The sequence below is a fragment of the Dermacentor albipictus genome, chromosome 2 (assembly GCF_038994185.2).
Source record: "Dermacentor albipictus isolate Rhodes 1998 colony chromosome 2, USDA_Dalb.pri_finalv2, whole genome shotgun sequence".
Taxonomy (NCBI): Eukaryota; Metazoa; Arthropoda; class Arachnida; order Ixodida; family Ixodidae; genus Dermacentor; species Dermacentor albipictus.
In genome coordinates, this window is record NC_091822.1 from 43,121,054 (window position 1) to 43,144,116 (window position 23,063).

General features: G+C 48.0%; 1 protein-coding gene across 1 annotated transcript in view; it reads right to left on the bottom strand.

Annotated features, from left to right (window-relative positions):
• Positions 1-17,970: 17,970 nt before the first annotated feature.
• Positions 17,971-23,063, bottom strand: part of LOC135912774 (E3 ubiquitin-protein ligase MARCHF2-like) — a 38,411-nt gene continuing 33,318 nt past the window's right edge. The window contains exon 5 of the mRNA XM_070532851.1: positions 17,971-18,548. Within this exon, the coding sequence (XP_070388952.1) occupies positions 18,545-18,548 (4 nt within the window). The 3' untranslated portion in view covers positions 17,971-18,544. The remainder of the gene's footprint in view (positions 18,549-23,063) is intronic.

Genomic DNA, 23,063 nt, shown 5'->3' on the forward strand with positions numbered 1-23,063 from the left:
AAATGTTGTTTTAGATTATGCACAATGGGTACCATCTCAGTGCGCTGATTGAGGTTCTCGCTTCGTTTTTTTTTGCTATTTATTCACCACTGAATGAAAGCGTTACTGGAAATATGTTTCGAACTTCGCTGCAAGTAAGTAGGAAACATGTCATTACATGGAAAGTAGCGCGAAAAGCACAAGCTACAATCTATTCGTGTTCAGGATGGTTCAAGTACTGGAGGCATTACGAGATTGATGACGCAGGGGCCTGATCTCGATTTGTTGAAACCACCATCCTTTCACATTGCAGCACCCAAGTGCGCGGCTGGCTTGTGATGGCAATATGTACTGAAAGCAACGTTTGCATTTTCCGCTTGACATCGCCGAAACACCTGCTTGACGAGCCCAAACAACGTAGCAGACGAGGTAAAGCCGCGCCTCTAGGCACCACTGTACCTGCGCAGGTTAGTTTACATGCGCGATTGTGCTGGCACTGAGCGGAACGTGGCCGAACAATAGCTTGTCGCGACCACGTGGCCCCAATGTTCTGTGGGTGAGCGTACGCGATTATTTCTCCTTGCGTAACATGCCGGCCAACACAAAACAGTGGTATGAAAACTGAAGCTGAAGGAAACATTGATTTGATGTAAAGGCATTGCTAGAGGTGGAACGTAACGCGCAATCACTTAGAATGTGGCGTGCAACACGGTGCCCGTCGTCAGAGGCGCCCCAATTCTTCACGACGACATTGAGTTCGAAAAACTGAAGAATATACCAGGGTTACGTTATTGGTATATTTGTCAAACACATTTTTCTTATGTCAGCGTCACCGTGCAGTCTAAGGCCCCTTCGACTATATGGGGCACTGTGTTGCAGCCCATACTGAACGTCGCTGTGGCAGCATGAACCTCATTTTGGAAGGAGTTTCAGTTCATAGTAAACGTCACTGCACATTGGATTGATTCTTACAAAACAAGGTTCGTGCGAGTGCCCAACCTATACATGAATAGCCAATTTCCAGATGTCAACATCTCACTAGAACTCCTCTATCGTACCCTTTACCTTAATTGTCTATATCGTTCGATGTTGGCAGCAAGAGAGCGTTCAGTGATTCAGAGAGTTTGTACTCGCCACAGCAGTTACGAGAAAGTAAAGGAACTTAATGCACATTTCCTCTCGTTAATTCGTACCTTGGCAATTCTCACAACTCGTACACACATGCTAACGACTGTCACGTTAGGATGCATGTTTCTCCTCTTGCTGCTTTATTAAGCCGAATAAGGGAAAAGAATAGCCACGAAAGTTGTGGGAATGAAAAGGCAGGGTACGCAAGTTGCTTTATCGCTAAGAAAACATCCGAAAGAAAGACGTGCAATCGCAGAAATGTGAAGCTGTATAGTAACTTTGAGGAAAGACATGGGCTGCACGATTGAATTTGGAAAGTACCTGTGAACAAAAGCTTCGCGGATACCGGGCAGTATAATTTGAGTGAGTGAATATGCACTATATTCCGCACACTTAATGCGCGTTTGGTCACTGATATCACTTCTTTAGTCAATGAAATCTAAAAAGGGTGCGCTCACTGTTTTTAATTGTTTTTTGTCTCTATAGTTTCTTTGTCCGCCATTCAATAGTTTCCTGCCAAAGGAATGTAAACGAAGGAAATAGCATATTTTGAAGAATTATTTATATCTTTTGATGTACAGCCCTAATTTTAAGACTCTGAGTGTCAGCTATTTCACAAGCTGCTAGCTAGCGCCCCGTACCTTGTATACCACGTACCGCGGCCAGGGCGTGCTTACTGGTGGGGTGCTGGTGGGACATTGTTCTGTGGGAGGGCGCGCTCAATCGTGAGATGACCAGGCTGTGCGAGTGTGAGCGTCAGAGACGGTGTGTGCGTTCGACGCACGGCATGTGTGAGCTCCTGTGTGACAAACTTGAGCCTGCGTTGCTTCCTTGGGGCATTTTTTCATTTCCTTTACTGAATAAATTTAGTTGCATTAAATCAAGCACCACTGTGACGTTTGAGACGCAGCTGTCTGCAACACCTCAAATTACTCGGCCGAACGAACTGCGAAGCACCACGAATAGAAAGGAAGCTAGGAGCGGAAGCACCCAAACCAACAGCGACAACGAGATTTGCATTACTGGTGAGACTGTGCGGGAGGTGGTTTCTTCCATGGGTACCGACCAAAGTGATGGTGTTACCGAGCGCGAACCATGCGCGAACTGTTGAACGCCGTTGTTGAAAAGGACTGCGTCTTAACGACTTTGCTGGAACGCTTGACTCGTCGGCGACGCCACAGCCCGTGTCCGCGGCGATGCCCAGTAGAATCGCTGTGTTTCAAGTAATGCCCGAGCTAAGCAACAACATAACAAGCTTAGACGGTTGCGAGGACGCGCCGTCAGCAATTGATTGGACTGAAAATCTCCGTACAACTCCGACGCTGCACAGCTGCCATGAGTCTTTCATGCTTGAGACTGCAAAGTCCCGTTTGATTGAAACGGCGAGAGGGTTGCAGCGTTCGAAGAGACCCGAAATCAAAATTTGGAATGATTTCTAAGAGCGTTTTCGGCGAACCATTGTGAGCTAGACGCGTGCGCCAGAACGCTGGCGGAAGATGCACGGGCGTGTGCAACAGCGCAACAAAAGCTCGGTGGCCTATTTTCAGGCCAAGGTGCGATTGTACAGGGAGGCGAACTTGGATTTCTGGGACACTCGTGAGCAGGTAATCAAAGGACTATGTTCGCAACAATTCAGCATGGTGTTACTCGGAAAAAGTGATAAAGACGACGATGACATCCTACACGACATTCAGGATTTCGAGAGGATCGAGCGTGAAAGGAAAGAGTTTCTCAGTTCAGCGCGAGACCATAGAGCGGCGAGCAACGAAGCACGTGCTCAGAACACGAGCGCGCTGCATGCAAGAAAACCAGTCGAGGAGGGAAGTACCAAGCAAAGGCGACTCTCTATGACTAAAGAAAAACTAGATCGAAGGTGCTACAACTGTAGCCAGTACATACATTTAGCGAGAGGCTGTCCGCAATGAAAAGGACCGATGAAATGTCTCCTCTGCAACGGAACAGACCACATGCAGCGTCACTGAAAGGAGGTACTGGAGCTGAACGAAGCGATGACAGTAACTGAGCCAGAATGGGAAATCAAGAGCACAAGGTTTTTGCTGAAGGAAGTCACTTTGAATGGAAGGTTCGATGTCATTGGGTTCATTAACGTTCACACAGGCAGTTTTGGCTGCCTCCTGCGCGCCTCCGCACGAGCGCGATGTGGCATAGAAATCGGTCGTGGGACCACAACTCTTTGTGGTTTTAGAAATAGCACTGTGCCTGCGGCAAAAAGCATCCGAAAGTGCAGGGCTGATGTATGCATTGACCGTGCATTGGCAAAAGACGTAGCCATCCTTGTAGTCCTAGATGAAGCTCAATCTGTCCATTTATTGGTTGGAAAAACATTCACAGAGTTACCTTACATCGCGTGTGCAAGAATTGGAGGTCCTCTGTGGTTCTGGCATTGTAGTGACTGTCCGATCGCCCATATGGAGCCCTATGAAAGTCACCGAAGACTGCAGCTGAGAGCCAAGGAGGATTGCGTACTCCAAAGGAACACCCTATACTCGATTACATTGTCCATGGGTAAAAGGATCCCAACTCCCGTCGTGTACAGACACTGTGGTCGAGGTGTCCTGCTTGACATGACGCTCGGAGACGTCATTGTTCCCATGCACCGAATGGATGACGGACAGGCTTTCATACGAAAGAGGCAACCGCTTGGACGACCAACACCAGTAGAGGTACTACAGGTTTCTGCTCTTGTACTGCAGGTTTCTGCTCAAAGCTCCATCTTGAACGACACTGAGCAGGGAAGGAAAACGATGAAAGAGGCGCCTATGAAAACTGAACGAGAAACGGTACGGCGCTGTGAAGTGAACGTTAGACCCTGTGTGACAGAGTCGCAGCATTCAGAATATGAAACTGTGTTCAACAAAATCCATGACTGTTTAGCAAGGACTCCGGCAGAACTAGGTTCCATGACAGTGCTGTAGATGGACATTGTGGAGTATCAGCGACTCACCGAAAAGCAGCGCCTTGCGGAACAACAGCGCATCGATGAGCAACAACGCCTGGCTGAGCAGACGCGACTCCAACAGCGAAGATTTGCCGAGCAGAGGTGTCTTGCTTAACAGCAACGCATCGCGCAGCAGCAGTGGCTTGCAAAGCTGCAGCAAATAGCTGAACAAGAGCTTATCGCTTAACAGGAGTGAACAGCTGAACAGCGACTAATTTCTGAACAGGAGCAAATTGCTGAGACGGAGTGTATTGCGGAAGAGCCATGTATCACTGACCAGGAGTGCATTACGGAGAAATAATATATTGTAGAGCAGCATCGTCAGCAAGTAGGGTCTGAAGAAAGACAGCAAGAGTGTGCTACTGAGGCAAGACGCTAGCTTCAGGCACCTCGCTTGCTTCAGGAACTTTTTGATCTTGTTAGGACCCAGGAACTAAAACGCAAAAAGCAGGAGGCGTCCAGGAAGAAGTAAGAGGAAGAGTCCAAATGGAAGAAAGACGAAGAATTCAATAAGAGAAAGGACAAAGAAGAGTGCCTGAAAAAGTATCACGAGCAGCTGAGGAATAAGTGCGAAAAGGAAGAGGCAAGGAGGACAAGGGAAGAAGAGATGAGGAAGAAAGAGGAAAGCCTGGGGTGGAAGAACGTTGAAGCTGAGTCCAATAGACATAAAGGCAGCAACCCCAAGCGAAGCGTGAAACGGAAGAAGCTCAAACGCACGCGAAGAAACAAAAAGGAAAACTCCAGCAGAGTCCAGGAGGTGGTCACCTTGCTGAAGGGAGCACCCCAACACACGGAAAATCAAACTAAAGCACAACCCAAGTACCGAGGCCCCTTTGTGATCACCAAAATGTTTCCTGCCAACACGTACTGAGTGGCAGAGCTCAACAACAACACTGGAAATATTTGCGCAATGATGGCGCACATTTCGCAGTTGAAGGTGTCATCGACGACAAGTGCAACGTCTCATCTAGAGGAGGACGAAGACTCGGATGAATCAGAGCACCAACTAGACCAGGATCAGTGCGATGAACCTCTGGCAGTTAGACGCCCAAGCAGGAAACGAGTAGTACCTGCTATAGTACTCGGCTGAATTCCATAAAACAGCTAGTGTTTTTATTTATCTGCGATTACCCGAACGAGGACGTTAAGATTTCAGGACGGCCGAGTATTAGCTATTTCATAAGCTACAAGCTAGCGCCCCCTGCCTTGTACACCACGATCTGCGGCAGAAACTCGCCTATCAGTGAGGTGGTGGTGGGATTTTGTTGTGTGGTAGTGCGCGTTCGATCGTGCGACGACGAGCCTGTTCAAGTGTGAGCGCGAGAAACCGTGTGCATGTTCGACGGATGCCATGTGTGAGTTCCTGTACGACGAACTTGAGCCCCTGCGTTGCTTCCTGTGAGCATTCTTTTCTTTTCTTTACTTAATAAATCCAGTTGCATTCAATCAAGCACCACCGTGACGTATGAGAGGCGGCTGTCTGCAGCATCAGGGAATTCTGAGATTGTTGTAAATACCTAATCAGACAGAAAACAAATATGCCAAGTAGCTCATCAGAGGGCCCAATAAGAACAATTTTTTGTCGCTCTCCTGTAGTGCAGTGATATATTATACTATCTTAGCTAATATTAATTCAGATACCGCAAATCAGGCAGACGGCTCCGGACGGAGTATTTTGCGAAACAATAATCCCTCGTCATACAAACTTAGTTATGACCCAGTTTCACCTGTCTTTTAATAGCCATGTGGATTACATTTAATAAATTCCTATCATAGGTTTGCTTAACCGGAGCCAAGGTCAGCAAACGCCACTCGCAAGGACTCGCACGTTTTGCCACCCAAAAATGCAGACTGGTGACAGAGATAGTCAGATTAAGAGGCTACCACACATAGTTCAAACAAACACCGAGTACAGTATCAGTTAAGTATGAGGCCGCCGGTGCCATACATGATGCTAACGAGCACCGCGTGTAGTGAGAGTTAAGGCAGCCTGCGGCGGTAGGTGAAGAAAGTGAATGCAGACATGAGCACCAAAACCAACACGCGTTCATTTTCATGCGGTCGTCGTCATTCCAGCACCGCCATTCTGTTTCCATCATGACATTGTCATCACGCTTTCGTTGTCTCTTCGTCATCATCTTTCAGTAGCTTTTACCATATTGCTGGACGCGTTAGGATAGGCAGGTCGTGAACGTATTTCCCGCGCCTACTAGGGCGCCCCTCGCGGCGGCGAGTGCGGAACCTGCAGGATGCGACCGGCCCGCTTGCGTTTGGAAAGCCTGTCTGTGCACTGCTTCGCGCGTAGCTGTTGCCTTTTCCTAGCAATGCCGAAGTGCAACCCGAGCTGTTGCGTAGTGGCCAACTCACAAGGAACAAAGTTTTACAGGTTTCCAAGCCGACCGTATGAAGCAGAACGGCGTCAACACTGGATAGCGCTCGTCCGACGGCATAAGCTGTTTTATGTCCCGGCGTTATGCAAAGTGCGTTAACGTTCAATTCTTTGCTTTTACAGCAATGATGGCAGCAACGGGACACCTGCAGTGCGTACCAGGATATGCTGCAAACAAAGTAGTTTGTTTCCACACTGTACCGCAGTAAAGCTGTGGAACTATTTCCCAATCCTCTCCCATTCAAAGAGTGCTAGGGCCTGCTGAGAGATTTGAGGAGGTGTTGCAGCTGGCTAAGCTGGCGTACACCCTTCTGCGCCCAGCATATCAACTAAGGGGCAGTTGAGATCACCAACACTTTTGACGACGTGGTTTATTGAAACCTCCTTTGCACGCACTGAAAAATCGCAGCATAACAGTATCGCACTTCCAGTAACTTGGGCGAAAATATTTTCCCAGCGTAGTCTAACACAACTGGTAAGTTCCTCGCCTTTATTTGTGTTTGAGGAGAGAAACGTTAGAATACCTCGGGTAGGTCTTACGAGTCGTTGATACGTTCCACGTTCCTGCATGAGATGTTTTAGATTCGCATTTGCCGTCCTGTATGTACAGGGAAACTACCGCGGCGTCCTTGTACTTCCCTGCGAAGCCAGCACGGCAATCGCAGTTCCCGCTAGGATTTGTCTGCTGTCGCCGATCTTCAAGAAGCAATGTCACCTATAATTTCATGCGTTCACACCATAGATAACGAAGTAACTCACGCTGAGCTTCATGCATCTCGCTGGTGCTTTATGTTTCGTTTGCGGAATACACCTAGCAGTCACTTCGATCAGTGCAAGTTCAACACTTTCCTCACGTGGTAGACGTGTCCCACTTCAAATAGACGATTTCCTTTCCCTAAATTATTTTCACGAAAGAAGCTGTCAAGATCTTCTAATTCCCGAAACCCGGTTAAAATTAATATCGGCACGCTGTTTCGCGCCATCGCTACGGTTTGACAGGGCGCCAAACACGCAGCGCAAGCTGGTGACGCCGTGAGTAATCCTACCGCATTCGCGCAACTATTCGTCAGATGGCTCAAAGGTTCGGAAAGACAGGGCGCCACCTAGCACTTGCAACCCTCCCGACAGACTAAGGGGGTCCCGATGATATGGAGTTTATGGCGAAATTTATATATGAAGTTAGAAAATATCTCTCGAAAAAGGAATCAAGCTTCGTTTCAGGAAAATTGGTACAGATTTCTTGGAAAAAGTTTTTATTTCATAAAGCTGGAAAAGAGCGTTAAACGAATTGCCAATTTTACAAATTTGAAGGTCTGTCACTCTAGAATTATCACGTGGCACGTCACCGACGTGTTTTCGCAAAGTATTCACTATAGTATTATTGGCCCACAGAAATTGGAATTTATTCACTGCCAGGATCGACAGGAACGGATAGCACACCGTTGAAAAGACAGAAAAGAAAATGAAATGTGGCACCTAAACTAATTACACGAGAGAAAAGAGAATGTGATAGCGCGAGTGGCCCAAAGGTAGACAAGCTTTAGGAATGCAAAGAGATTGAACTCGTCAGCGTTATGTCCGGCAAAATTGACGAGGCCTTGGCATGCTGGTCCTGGTCCTGCCCCAGCATTTATCACCCAAATCGTCTCGCCTGAGTTCATACCATGGCTAGGTAAGGCCCCGCTGTCCACCACCAGGACAACTGCTCGGCTTCCCACCTGGCGGTGCCCTAGTCCGGCAAGCACAAGTGCCAGCAGTTCACGCGCCAGGTGCTTGAACGTGCCAGGAAGGACGTCGCAAAATTAACCCCGTCATTAATAAATGCATCTTAACTTGAAGCCCATTCTTGACTTGATTTAAATGACGCCTTTCGTGAACGTACCGAAAGAAACACAATGAGCGTCTGGACGCGTTCGCATCAGGCGTAATTTATATCAAGTCAAGCATAAGCTTCAAGTCAAGATGCATTTCTGATTACGATGGTTATTCTGGTCAATATGTTCCGTTTAGTTCTTTGACAACACTCATGACCTAAGCTGCTCCAGGGACAGCATACAACAGCAAGATGTGCTTGTTGAAGAATTAGGAAAATTTTGCATTGTGCTGCGGTTGTAAATGTTTATAAAAACGTTGTATTCGAAAAACGTTGTATTATTTTGGTTACAATTTTGCCTTTACCGTAATCAATGTATCTGTGCGTGCAAATTAGGTTTGTTTTCCCATAATCTTCCTTACGCCCGAGTTCGTTCTGTGAACTCGGACGACAGGCCAGGTTTTACGTCAGTCGCCCAGGCTCATTTATCAAAAAATTGTTATACTTTGGTATTTGAACAGCGGCGTCTGACAGACCCCGAAATCAGGGGTTCTTTTTGGTCCACGCTGGCTAACGCGATGAAGATTGAAAATATTTTTCACAAATCTTAAAAAGGTTCCTCGCCATCTGAAACAAGAATTATCGAACTAAACTAAGTATCTATATCGCTATAAAGACCTTGCAATGCAGAACTGGCGAAAATAGCGAGTATTTGAACAATTTTTAGACGTCTTAAAAAATAACTGCCGATTTTAGTGAAAATTTTATCGAATATCTACCCAGCATTGTTAAATATAATATTGCAACAACAACGCCTTATTAATTTTAACTGAGAAAATTGAGCCTATTTAAAACACATGTATGGCCATCCCAAAGTTGTTCTTAGCTGTATTAATAAACCAAAAATTACACTAATATTGAGCCCTGAACTCATTTTTTGTTGCAGTAAAGAAGAGTGACTTGCATTGTGTCTTCTTGCCTCGATTCAGCCATCAAATGAGTTGGGCTTGAGTTTTTAGGGTTCCTGCATCCGCATTCCTATTACGATACGTTGACGTAGCAAGCAAGCGAGAGGGCGTACAGCAAGTTTTTTAAGAGTAGCCGGGGAACCTAATTCTGACACTGACCTTTGATTACATCTATCTGAAATGCTCCCGTGTTCATACACGATGCACTGGCCTAGTAGGAAAGCGTGGATGAGGCAGTTCGGTATGTTGACATGGCGACAGTCGCAAAAGGTGTGCCGAATATTTTTCATTTTCACTTAACTTTTCATACTCGGTACAAAAATCCTTTCACACCGCCGCACCGCGACTAGTTCCCCAACAGGACTTCTTTTCACACACGAGGAATCTCAGTGAAGGTAGCTGCACATTTCTAATTATGAATTCGCAAAAGGTAGTAAATGGTAAAAGCGAATTAATAATTAAAATTACCTAAATTATGGGCTTTTACATCCCAAAAATACGATCCCATTATGAGGCATACCGTAGTGAGGGACTTCGGAATGATTGGGACCACCATTGATTCTTTAACGCGCGTTTAATTCCAAGCACACGGGGACTTCCACATTTTCCCCCATCGAAATGCGGCCGCCGTGACCAGGATAGGATCTCACGACTCGGCGCTTAGCAGCCCTAAACAACTACGGCGGGTAAAAGCGAGTGGAATAGAGAACACAGTAAGAGCGAGTGAAATAGAGAACACACTTTCCTACACGCTAAACCTTTTACTCCACATTTACACCAGAGCTCACATGTAATTTGGGCCAAGTGAGTTTAAATATTATTCGCCCTACAATACGCAAAAACAGTTCAGAATTTCCTATGAAATTTTCCGCTGTACGACACGGCAATTTTAGAGTGATTGGCATTCGGACTTGTAAAATTCGCAAGTTATTGAAACGCTCTATTGTGCCTGTGGTAAAATAAAAACTAAACTGCCGCAACCCACCTTCACACGTCCTCATCTAAATTCACCTTGCTGTCGCTGCGTTGTCATATTGTCGACACGTCATTTTTACTTGTCATGCTATCGTCATAATTTCACCATTCTCATGCCATTGTCGACATTGCATCGTCATCACAAGGACAATATCACGTCGTCGCAATCCTTTCATCGTCGTCAATTTTGTCGTAGTCATTACTCTGTCGCCGACTCATTGTTGATCCCTTCCTCACCCATTGTTAATCCCCTTTGTCATCATGTCATCGTCGTGATTCCACTTCCGTCCTTCCATTGTCGCCAGCCATCTATGAAACGCTCGTGAGCCCAGAGCCTTAGTACCCAGCAAGAAATGCATGAAGAACATAATTGTCTTTATCTCCTTCACGTTCTGATTACGTATGTCACTTACACACACAACAAAAAGAAGAAAACACAAAATTGTTCCGCCTATAAACAAAAGGCTGCGTTGCCCTGTCTTAACCGTCCATGCATACGCGGTATAGTTCTGTATCCTACGTGTGTCCGTTGTCACCCCAAGCACTGCCTCGCGATGGCGCACTAACGGTAGGAAGTCTGCATTTGGGTGTGTCGGCTTGTGGAGCTATCTGCCCATTGGTACCGGGCAGGGCCGCCTGCCATTTTGGAGCTCGAGGCACTTGGGAGGCCGATTGGCCAAAAGCTCTGCCGGCTTCTGCTAACGAAATTGTGTCGGAAACACTACTGGTGGCCACGCGAACCGAAGCCCCACTCGGTCTAGTCAAGAGCTCTGGGGAGGGATCCCAGGCACTGGCACGAGGCCGGACCGCCAGCCGCCCAGTATCGTCCCTTGGCCCCGAAGGATCCACGAGGTGGTTGCCCGAGCGGGTTGGTAGCCGCTCGTGTACTAGCTGGTCTTGCTGCACTCCAGGAATAGGGGCCCAAGCATACCGGTAGCCCCTTTGGCCGCCAACGGGACACGTCACATCATATCGTTGCCGGCGCTCCCGTCCTTCGAACCCGTCCAAATCAAAGCGCAGTGGACGCTGGCTTGTTTGCTTGTTACTCAATACGGGCGCTTACCCACTACGGGGAATCGGCCAAGAAGCCGGAGTTAAAAGGTCAAAAGTTATAGGGAAGGGGAGAGAGAAAAACTTAAACGTAAAATTAAATCAGGATGAAGCATAAGGTCCATGTTAATTAAATAATATATTTATGTGGCAGATATAGAATTCTCTTTATTAAATATAAACAGCAAATTTTGTATATTTTCTGGGGTGAGTTAGTGACTAACAACTTTATTGAAAATAAATAAAATAAGGCACGGTTGTTGGGGCCCCTATTACAGTGCCCCACTGCACGAGTGGCTCGCTGGGCTTGGTCCAGAAGAGCCAATTGGCTCTCCCTACCCTAATCCGGAAGCCATGTCTCCCACTGCCTATACCTCATTGGTGAATTTTGGTGTATTATAGGGCTGTCTATGTGTGGAGGCCTCTTGGGGCACTCCCATGTGATGTGTTTTAGTGTAGGTGTGTCTGTGCCCCACGTGCACTCGTCAATGAACCTAGTGGGGTGTATTCTGCGCAGATGGTGCAGGTTGGCGTATGTACTCGTCTGAATACGATGGCAGTCCCTCTCTTGTTGGCTGTTTAAATCGGAGTGAGGATGTCCAAAACGTCTCCGCTCCTGCCTTTGCTGGAGGAGGATGTCACGGGAATGCGGTGGAAGGTCGTCGCTAGGCCCTGCCGTTGCCCGGACATTTAATCCTCGAGCAATAAGGTGGGCCCTCGCGTTTCCTGCCAGTACCTCATGGGCCAGATATCATATAATAGTGGGGTGCCCCTCTAGTTGATTGCCTAAAATTTTGATTATTGATTGGAGTGCCGTTCGATTTGAAAACAGGCTGCAAGCCGCTTGTAAGTCGCATAATATGACAGCCGACTTCGTTTGGCGCTCGGCATCCTGTATGGCCAAGGGGATGGCTGCAGCCTTTGCCATGCATGCCGAGGTGATGTTGAAAGATGTCATTGTTGTGTTGATCTGACACGTAGAGACTATATCGAAGGTGTCTGAGCGGGTTCTACTACCATCCGTATAATACACTCCTGGTCCCATGCCAAAACGCTTGCGAATAGTCTTAACCCTTTCTCTGCGTCGTCCGGGATGGAACATGGGGTGCATGTTTTGGGGGATTCGGAGCACCGTAATGTGCGATCGAACATTGCGGTCTCTCTGTGTAGTTTTCTCTCCGCAATACTGGAGTCTCGGGGGAAAGCTTAAGCTCATCATTGCTTCCCAGCCCTGAGTTGAAGAACAAAGTCGTTCTTTCTGAACATATAACTTCGTGACTGCATGCTCGTCAAAAGTATCGTACATACCCAGTCCCTCGAATCTCTCTGTGTTAGCTCATTCAGGAAGACCAAGGGCTACATTGAAGGCTTTTCTTTTTATTCTGTTTGCCTGTGTGATTTCTTTGTTTGCCAAGGCCTGACACAGAAGAGCGTATGTCATGCGGCTAATTAAGAATGCGTGAACCGTGCCGATGGTCTCTCCATCAGTTAGGCCGTCTCTGCTTCTTGCCACTCTCTGTATCACTCTGGCCACGTTTCCTGTGACCTTCTTTAGTTTTTTAAAGGGTGTGGGATGTTCCAGCGTTCTACTGTATCCACATCCCCAATATTCTAAGTGTCTCTACTTCATGAAACGGCGCCCCGTCGAGAGTTAGAGTGATTGGCACCCAGCACTTCTTTCTTGCGTATTTCGCACGCACGCGAATGAATTCCAACTTTTCGGGTACACACTCCATGTCCGCCACCCTCGAGTATTCAACGAATGCGTCTATAGCCTTTTGAAGAGTTTCTTGCTTGTCCCCATAGGTCGCGTCATAAGCGCGGAGCGTGGTGTCATCGGCATTTATGGCACAGCCGAGATTCAGGTGTTAATCTAGCTACAGGCCTAGCTTTCTCATCCCCACATTAAATAGCTGTGGGGAGATTATAGCTCCCTGACGGCTGTTTCTGTCGGAACAGTTGAAGGTGTCGGACCTCGTGGAGCCTAATCCGATTGTGGCCGTACGGTCACTGATGAACAAACGCACGTAGTTTTAAATTCGTGCTCCGCAGTTCACCTCTTCCAGTCCCTCGAGAATAGTTTGATGGGGCACGCTGCCGAAGGCCATTTTGATATGTAATGCTAGCACTAATTGGTCAACCGACCCTCTTTTGAGGAGCAGGACCGCGTATTTAAATAATAGAAAAACATCCTGCGCCGATACGTCGGGTCGGAAACAGGACATATTGCAAGGGAACATGTTGTTTAGTTCTATATGTTCGAGAGCTGGACCTGCACAACATTTTCAAACATACAGCCTTTCTACCCACCTCCCACGCACGACGTTAGGGGGGTGGGTAGAAGGTTTTTGATGTAACGAGGCTTGCCCGGTTCCGCGATAAGCATAACTTTGGCTTCCTTCCATTCTTTTAGAAGGACGCGGTCCTCTTTCCAAACCGTTTCGTCAAAGAATTGGTCAAGCTCTTTAGCACGTCGTCACTTAGATTACGGAAAGCGTTTGTTACCTGATCTGTCCATGGGGCCATGTTTTTACTGAAGGAATGCGCCGCTGCATAAACCTCATCAAAGGTATAGGGGGGGGGGGGAGGGGTCCAGTTTCGGTTGGTCCTGACCTTCGTAAACGGGTTTGGTATTGCCCGACCGGAACAGTTCCTACGTATATCTCTTTAATTTTGTATATCATGTCGGCTCCCCTGCCTTCAAACTCCTTGTCCAGGAGCTTGAGTGTACGGTTCGAGACTGTTTTTGTTCCTCCCGGGTGAATCGTACTTCGAAGAAGGCGCCATTTTTCTTTGTAGCCAACGTGCCCCGAACGGAGTCACTGAATTGACGTCAATTGCTGTCGCTTCACTTTTAGGTATCTTAACTTGATATCTTAAGTTGAAGTATCTTATTTTTGTACGTATTCGTTAGCTTCCTGTGCTAGCTGAGCTATCTGTATACTGAGTCTGCAATTAAGCTTCTGCCTTTTCCATCTTTTCGTGAGGCCTCTCCGGGCTTCCCAGAGATGCAAGAGGTAATGGCCCACGGCGGGAGCCTCAGTTGTCGTTTCAATCGTTTTAGTGACCCAATCGTGAATAAATGAGATCCGTTCGGCGCATTACCTCATGCTTGTTATGCTGCCGACCATTTTCAGTTTTTCACAATACCTGGTGCAGTAGAATAGCCTTGCCTTGCTAATCGCTCTTCGAATCCTGGCTGCATAACCGATATGCTTAATATATTGTCGCGATGCACGTGAAGGCAAGCGGCGATGATGAAGAAGTGTTGTTGTCTCTGGGACGCTTCCGACGCCATGTTGTAGTCTCAGCTGGTGTCTTAAGCATTCGCCTTGCATAAACAACATTGGTGCTTGCGTCCGCCTCGCAACCTTTTGGTGGAGATGTTGGTTACCAACACTGAACTCCGCAGCGGTTCCCGCGTGAGCCCCGACACGATGATCAACAGCCGAAGCGCCACAATGACCGACCCCCCAACTCCGGTGCCGCAGACCCTGACCTCCGTCATGTTGTCCCAGCCGCGAGACCCAGGGACCTTCAATGGCATCGATGGTACGGGCGTTGAAGATTTGTTTTGCTGACATGAGCTTGTAAGCGAAAATTACCAGTGGAACCGAAAGCTAATGCTAGCGAATGTCATATTCTACCTCCGATACACAGCGCTAGCACGATACTAGAGCCATGAACATGACATAATGAGTTCGGATGTCAGCAAGCAGAAGCTTATAGATCTCTGGAAAGCCCTTTGGCCGTCAACTGGCAGCGAAGAAGGAGCTATCGACCCGTGCTCAAACATCAACTGAATCTTACGTGGTATATATTCAAGATGTCCTCGCACTCTGTCGTAAAGCTGACAAAACAAGAATGAAGCCGGCAAGATTGGCCACATCCTGAAAGGCATAGCAGATTACGCATCGAACCTGCTTATCTGCAAGAACTATGACTCGGTGGACGCGATGATCAAAGAGTGCCGCAATTTCGAAATGGCAGAGTCAACACATTACTCAGCGGTTCAACAGGCTACCTTATACAGCTTCACCATCTTCGTGTGAAGAACTGTAACGTGGACCTCCTTTGTCTGAACCAGAAAATTTGACTCGGGTAATTCGTCGCGAGCTCGAAGCCATGTCTCCTGCGGTTCCGCGTCAGCATTGCCCAGACAACACATGTTCTGTCTCGCTTATACAGACCGTCGACAGACATTGTCAACGGAAATTTGTTCAAAAATTTGTCAAAGAAATTTGTCAAAGAAATTTTGTGCTCCCGTTTCTCTGCCCGATTCGTAATGCTGCTGCCAGCCAGGAACGGCGCCGCCCAAGCACTGCTACCCCGTTTTGAGCAGTTCCAACTGACCGTAGTAATCCGGCCGACTGGAGAACACCGGACGCTAGGCTGATTTGTTTCAATTGCTCACATGTTGGACATATCACTAATCATTGCGCAGTCGTTGTCATCGCACCCTAGGTGGAGCTTCCCGTCCGACCGTCCAGATCAAGGTGCTCCCCGTTTCTCTCTGCGTTCTTCAGAGAGGAATACTGAAAACGTACCTACGACCGTCCGAACCAGCCGGTCACCATCGCCCCTAAGTCGTTGGGCTCGTTCGCTGCAGGCCCGCCGCTCTTCTTCCCCGCGTTCCTGATGCAGGAAAACCAGTCGGTGCAGCTCCCGGAGGTGACGCTGCAGCAACGACCCGGCCGGCAAATCCTCTGATCACATTGCCTCTCCTTGGAAGTACATTAGACATTCAGGTGCATGGAGTCCCAGTCAAGTCCCTCGTCTACGTCGGTGCACAGATGTCTGTAATGAGTGCCGCCTATGCTCAAATGAGCATCAAATAGCCATTGCTTTCCATCCCCACACTAACGGTCTCACAAAGCGACTGAACAGAACGCTTACCGAAAGCTAGCTATGTACGTTTCTCCATACCGGCAGGACTGGGACGTCACTCTGCGAAATGTCATCTTTGCGTACAATTCGTTCCACCATGATAATACAGGTTACTCACCCTTTTATTTACTGTTCGGCCCTGACCCCATTTTGCCCCTGGACATTGTAATTCCACTAGTCACACATTCACACACCGCTCATGCCTGCAATGCAATTTCTATGGCAGCAGAGGCTCGCCAGATTGTCCGCGCTCGGCTCACTGATTCTCAGGCTTCCCAGAAGTCCTGTTACAATACGCACCATACAACGTGCCGTATTTACCTGGCTCCCTCGTGCTCCTGTGATCACCATCTCGTCGTGTGCGCCTATCAGAAGAACTGTCGCAATATTCAGGTCCATGCCGAATTCTGCGACAGCTTTCAGTTCTGACTTACGAGATTGCTCCCGAATAGCCAGGCCGGTCGCCGGTACAGCCAAGAACCGAAGTTAATGATGTCTCCCGTTTAAAGCCCTACGTGCGTGCCTTTGCTGGACCATAATCGCTTGCTCCGGGTCGGCGCTCATACCCCGGTGGCGTAGTGCCACGGTGCAGACCAGTACGTGCAGGCAAGAGACCATGACGAGGAAGTCTTGTTGCTGGGGCGCTTCGGCCGCCATGTTCTAGTGTCAGCTAGTGCTTTTAGCATTCGCCTTGCATAAACAACATTCCTCCTTGTCTGCACCACGTAACAATGCACTCATCGATTCGTAGGTTTTCACCTAGGTTCATCTATCGCGACTCACTTCCGACTTTCGTTGTTGGTCAACATGAGGTTGGGGCAAGTGCCCTTGGACATGCTGTTCCCGATTCGTGTTGGGAGATCCGGTTGGGCTAGCTGGAATGCCCATAACCCTCTACAACATCTGCTAACAAGATGCCCTTGGGATTGTCTGTACTGTAGCTCCACTTTAAGTGTTGTACATTAAAGTCTCCTAACAATATTAGTTTTTCGCTACCTTGAGCGAGTCGCATCGCGGTGGCCATCACGTTTTAGAAATACACTTGTTTTTCTCTGGAAGGACTATAAGCGTTGGCAATATTTATTATTAAAATATTTTGAAGACATGATGAGGGATATAATGATCTATCGAATAATTGATTTCGAGAAATTACATGGTAGCCTTCCTTTGTCACAAATATAGTCGCAAATCTCCACGCAGATGTTGCTGTGTATAAAGCCCACTGAAGAAGCCCCGAAGGAAAGAATATTTTGAGTAGTTAAAAAAATACCCCATTTTCAGAATGAACATTTTTATTTATTCCTCCGATTTTTCAATCGAGGGCATGCTTCAGGAAAGTGATCAATGTTTTCGGCCGGGTTACTGGCAGGTTGGACAGAGACAGGACGGTGCTACACAAGACCTGTATAGGTAAATGGTCGGATGCGGCATCGCAATTTTGTTATGGAGATTTCAAATTTACGTGTGGGACACCATTTATTTTCACATGAGAACGACAAAAGGCTAAAATCTAAAACATAGATTTTCAATATTGTAAAATCTTGGAAAAGCTCTATTCGTTACCACTCAAGAATGTTACCAGTCAGGCACTGGCAAGAGCCGTCATTGAGGCGTGCCTGGAAAGAACCACCGACAATTTTATTCTAAGGATCAAGTCAGGTTCCAACATTCCAGTGATATCCACCCTGATTCGGTATACGGCCAAGGTCATGCAAGCCATTAAATTCTTGAACATCAACGGACGACAACACCCGGTCAATGCGTACGTTACGGCAGGAGAAGACATGACACGGGGAGTAATCCACGGGATACACACCCCTTCTGACGTGCTGCGATCTAACCTTCGTATCTGAACGTAGGAACTGGAGTTGATCGACGCAATAATGATGGGCGACTCACAAAGTGCTTTCCTCACCTTCTACGGCAGCCGAGTGCCAAGGTTTGTTTATTACTTCGGGGGGGGGGGGGGGAGGGGAGAAACTCTGCACACCCTACCGAAATGCGGTGCAATTCTGCCGTATCTGTGGCACCGTGGGACACCGCACCGACGTATGTCCACAGTCCGACGAAGTGTGCCGCTCGTGCGGGGTGCGGGAGCCTGCCCATGGAAACACGTGCACCCCCAAATGCACCATTTGTGGGAGTGGTCATCCAGCGGGTGACTGCAGATGCCCCAAAAGACTAAAGCCAGTCAGGCGGATATCAAGACCACGGCCAAAGAAACCAACGAAGACCCAGCTACAGTGGTTCGCTAACGAAGACGATGACTCCGAGCTGGAGTTCCTTCCAGCGATGGATCGTCGCAGCCGCTCCAGAACCCACTCGCCGTCGCGGAGCCGATCTTGTTCCGAGCAGCCGGGCCAGAGAAGACGGTCGGCATCCCGACCCAAGGTGCCTCAGCTGCAACATCAGAAAAAAAGGAGGAGGCCCCAAGAAGCAAGTCACCAGGGGTCCTACTCGCATGCAGCACCCCTCAATATAATCAGGTGAGCTAGTCGCAAGTCGCATCTCCCACTGCCAATGCTAAGAATACACCTACACCAATCACAGTACAAGAAAATAGTCGAAGAAAACAAAATACTTCGAAACAATTTAGCAAAGCTACGAGCCGAGTTTGAAGCTTTTAAGCGCATGGCAAACAACAGCACATCCCATACAAATTGTGGACCAGACTTCCAAATCACCACCACAGACATCACTGCAACAAAGTACCGCCTCCAGCCCTCCATCGGTAACGCTTAAACAGTTAGCAAAAAACATGCAGCTAATATTCACAGAGCTACACAAACTCAAGCGAATGGTAGACTATGTGCAAACAAAAGCCGCAGCCGTCCCCCGAAAGAGGGTCAGTCAAAGTCCGGGAGCTCCTACCAAGACATCGAAAGCTTTAGAGTGCACTGATAGTGACAGTGGTTCGCATGGATAATGTGGCAGACAACACAAAGGCCGGACACATTGAAATCTGGCAATGGAATTGCTGCGTGCTACGCACTAAATTGGCTAATTTCACGCACTACATAGAATTGGCGCCAAACCCTCCCGACGTTATCTGCATTCAGGAAATAGGGAAGCAAAATCAAAAATTTAAAGGACATGAGCTATATGCTCACTCACATTACCCTCAAGTAACCACCTTTGCCAAGAAGGATGTGGCGATTAGTGTAAATTATTTTGGGGGAAAACCTATTCAGTGCCAGATAATCACGATTTGGCCGCAAAAAAGGGTCAAACCTAAGACAATTATTGTCAACGTTTATAGTTCTCCCAGAGAAAAACAGGCAGATTTCGGAAACGTGGTGGCCACCGCGCTACGACTCGCTCAAGGTAGGGACAAATTAATATTGTTAGGCGACTTCAACGCACAACACTCAAACTGGGGCTACAGTAGAAACAATCCCAAGGGCATCTTGTTAGCTGATGTTGTAGAGCACTACGGACTTTTCTAGCTAACTCAACCGGATCTCCTAACGCGAATCGGGAACAGCGTGTCCAATGACACTTCCCCCGACCTCACGTTCACCAACAACGAAAGACGCGATGGACGAACCTAGGGGAAAAACTAGGAAGCGATCAATATATGTTAAGCATATCGGTTAATGCAGCCAGGATTCGAAGAGCTATTGGCAAGGCAAGGCTATCCGGCTGGACCAAATTTCGGGAAAAACAAAACACAATCGGCAGCATAACAGACGTAGTAGAATGGACCGAGCGAATCAGAGTTCTGTGGTCAAAAAACAATTGAAACGACAACGGAGGCTCCAGCCGTGGATCGTCACCTCTTGCATCTCTCGGAATCCCGGAGAGGCCTCACAAAAAAAATGGAAAGGGCAGAAGCTTAATCGCAAACTCAGGATACGGATGCCTAGAGTGGTGTCTTGAGCGCCACAACGTATACCCTGAGGCCATGGCTGGTTTTAGAAGAGGCCGTTCCTCTATTGACAACGTCATCGACGTCGTCACGTCGGTACAACAAGAAAAACACCACAAGCGTATATCGGTTGCACTATTCCGCGACGTGAAAAGCGCCTATGATAATGTAACTCATGAAGCCATCATAGATGCCCTGGAAAATAATGGAATTGGTGGACGCATGTTTCGGTGGATTTGGAGCTATCTATTCCAAAGATCCTTCTTTGTGCACAGTGCAGATGGCCGAACCACTGACCATTACACTTGTCATGGCGTCCCTCAGGGTGGGGTTCTTAGCCCCACTTTGTTCAAGCTTGCAATCCTTGGACTTGCCGACGTTCTACCACATACAGTAAACAGTTCCATATATGCTGACAACATATGCATATGGGCCTCGGCAGTTACGCATCTCCATGTGCGTGCACGGCTCCAAAAAGCAGTGACATCATCGTACCTGCGTGCTCAAGGCGTCAGCATTTCCACCGAGAAGTGCGCCTTAGTCGCTTTTACCCACAAGCCCATGACCTGGTACCCCATTTCTATTGACCACCAACCAATTTCCTACGCAAAAACTCACCGATTCCTAGGCGTTATTATAGACAGAGACCTTCCATGGAGCCCCCACATCTCATACTTGAAGACGACGCTTACTTCTATCTCCCATATACTAAGGTTTCTTGCCGGTAAAACGTGGGGCACATCCGTGGCATCTATGCTTCAACTATACAGGACGCTCTTCCTAGGATACTTGCGATACAGCACACCAGTGCTGTCCAACGCTAACAAAACTAACATTCCTACAGAGCATTCAAGGCCAAGCCCTTCGAACGTGTCTGGGGCTACGTCGAAATGCTTCAACTGTGGCAACATAAGCTAACCGAATACGCTAACGCTAACCGAATACACTAACCGAATCGATGTTTACACAGATGGTTCCATCTCGGATTATTCTACGGGCGCTGTTGTTCTACCATCTCAATCGGTCGTCATCAAGTTTAAGACTTCACACGTAACAATATCTACAGGTTCCGAACTGGCCGCTCTTCGCGCTGCTGTCGAATATATTGAAAAAGAACCGCCCAACAAATGGGAAATATTTTGTGACTCGAAAGCAGCCCTCCAGATCTTGCGAAGTTTACAACGTGGCAATTAGGAACAGCTGGTGGCACAAATCAGCGAAACCTGCCATTGCGCTTCTGAACGAGGACATGATATCATATTTCAGTGACTGCCGGGACATTGTGGCGTCGTTGGTAATCTCCTCGCCGATGACGCTGCCCGACGTGCCCAGGCTAGCTCACCGACACTCCTTACACCTTTATGGAGAGTCGCCGCTGCAAGAGAGCGTCGTGGTCTCGCTCGTACCATCACGTTAAGTTACTGGCATGCACCACAGAACTCTAAGTGTCGTTTATACAGCCTCCCCCCATCACTGAAACTTAAATTACCAGCGAATCTCCCACGACGTGACGCAACACTGCTGTGTCGGCTGTGGGGTAGGAGTAGCATTCACCAACTCCTGCAGCTATCGTATTGAAATAGCGGATTCACCCTATGCGCTAAGTGCAAGTCTGAAGAAACCATCAGTCACCTTCTGTGCCACTGTTCTCGCTTCGATAACCAACGTGAGACTCTCCAGTGTGCCTTGAATAGACTGTATGACAGGTCATTTATGGAAGCGAAGATCTTGGGAGCCTGGCCTCACAATTCATTACCGCAGAAAACAGTTCGAGCGCTTTTTCACTACCTGAAGGCAACAGACTTGAGTGCCCGACTATAGACATCCTACACCTAAGTTCTCTCTCTCTCTTTCACTCTCCATTCCCCACCCCGCGTGTAGGGTAGCAAAGTGGACTCAGTGTGGTTAACCTCCCTGCCTTTCCTTCTTCCCTTCTCTCTCTCTCTCCCTCAAGATACGGATAGCTAACGGAAGCTAACGAATACGCACAAAAGTTAAGCGCCAGCAATTGGCGTCAGTTCAGTGACTCGCTTCGGGGTACGTTGACTACAAAGAAAACCTGGCGCATTCTTCGAAGTGTGATGGACCCGGGAGGAACAAAAACAGTCGCGAATCGCGCACTCAAGCTGCTTGGAAACCAGGTTGAAGGTAAGCATGATAGACGAAATTAAACAGATATACGTAGGAACTGTTCCGACCAGGCAATCCACCAAACCTGTTTACGAACGTCCAAACGAACCGGAACAGGACGCCCCCTTTGATGAGGTTCATGAAGCGGCACACTCCTTCCGGAAAAACATGACCCCAGGGGTAGATCAGGTCACGAACGCAATAATTCGCAATCTCACGGACGACACGCTAAAGAGCTTGACCAAATTCTTTAACGACACGGTTTGGACAAAGGACGGCGTCCTTTCAAACGAATGGAAGGAAGCAAAAATTACTCTCATTCCAAAACCAAGTAAGCCTCGTAACATCAACAACCTTTGACCCATCTCCCTAACCTCGTGCGCGGGGAAACTCATTGAAAAGGTTGTGCACGTCCGGCTCTCGAACCACATAGAGCAAAACAACATGTTCACCTCCAACATGTCCGTTTCCGACCCCACGTGTCGGCGCAGGACGCTTTCTTACTACTAAAACACGAGGCCCTGCACCCCAACAGAGGGTCGGGCGATAAATTTTTACTGGCATTGAACATCAAGAAGGCTTTCGACAGCATCTCCCACCACATCTGGAGGGACAATTTAAAGCTACGTGCCCTCGTTCCTTAGCGACCGCACGGCCACAATCAGATTAGGCTCCACGGGGTCCGACACATTCAACTGTCCCGACAGACGTACCCCTCAGGGAGCTATACTCTCTCCACTGCTACTTAATGTAGTGATAAGAAAGCTAGCCCGGGAGCTAGATAAACATCCGAATCTCGGCTGTGCGATATATGCCGATGACATCACGTTCTAGGCTCACCAGTGGTCCTACGGGAACAAGCAAGAAACTCTTCAGAAGGCCATAGACGCAGTCGTGGAATACGTGAGGGCAGTGGA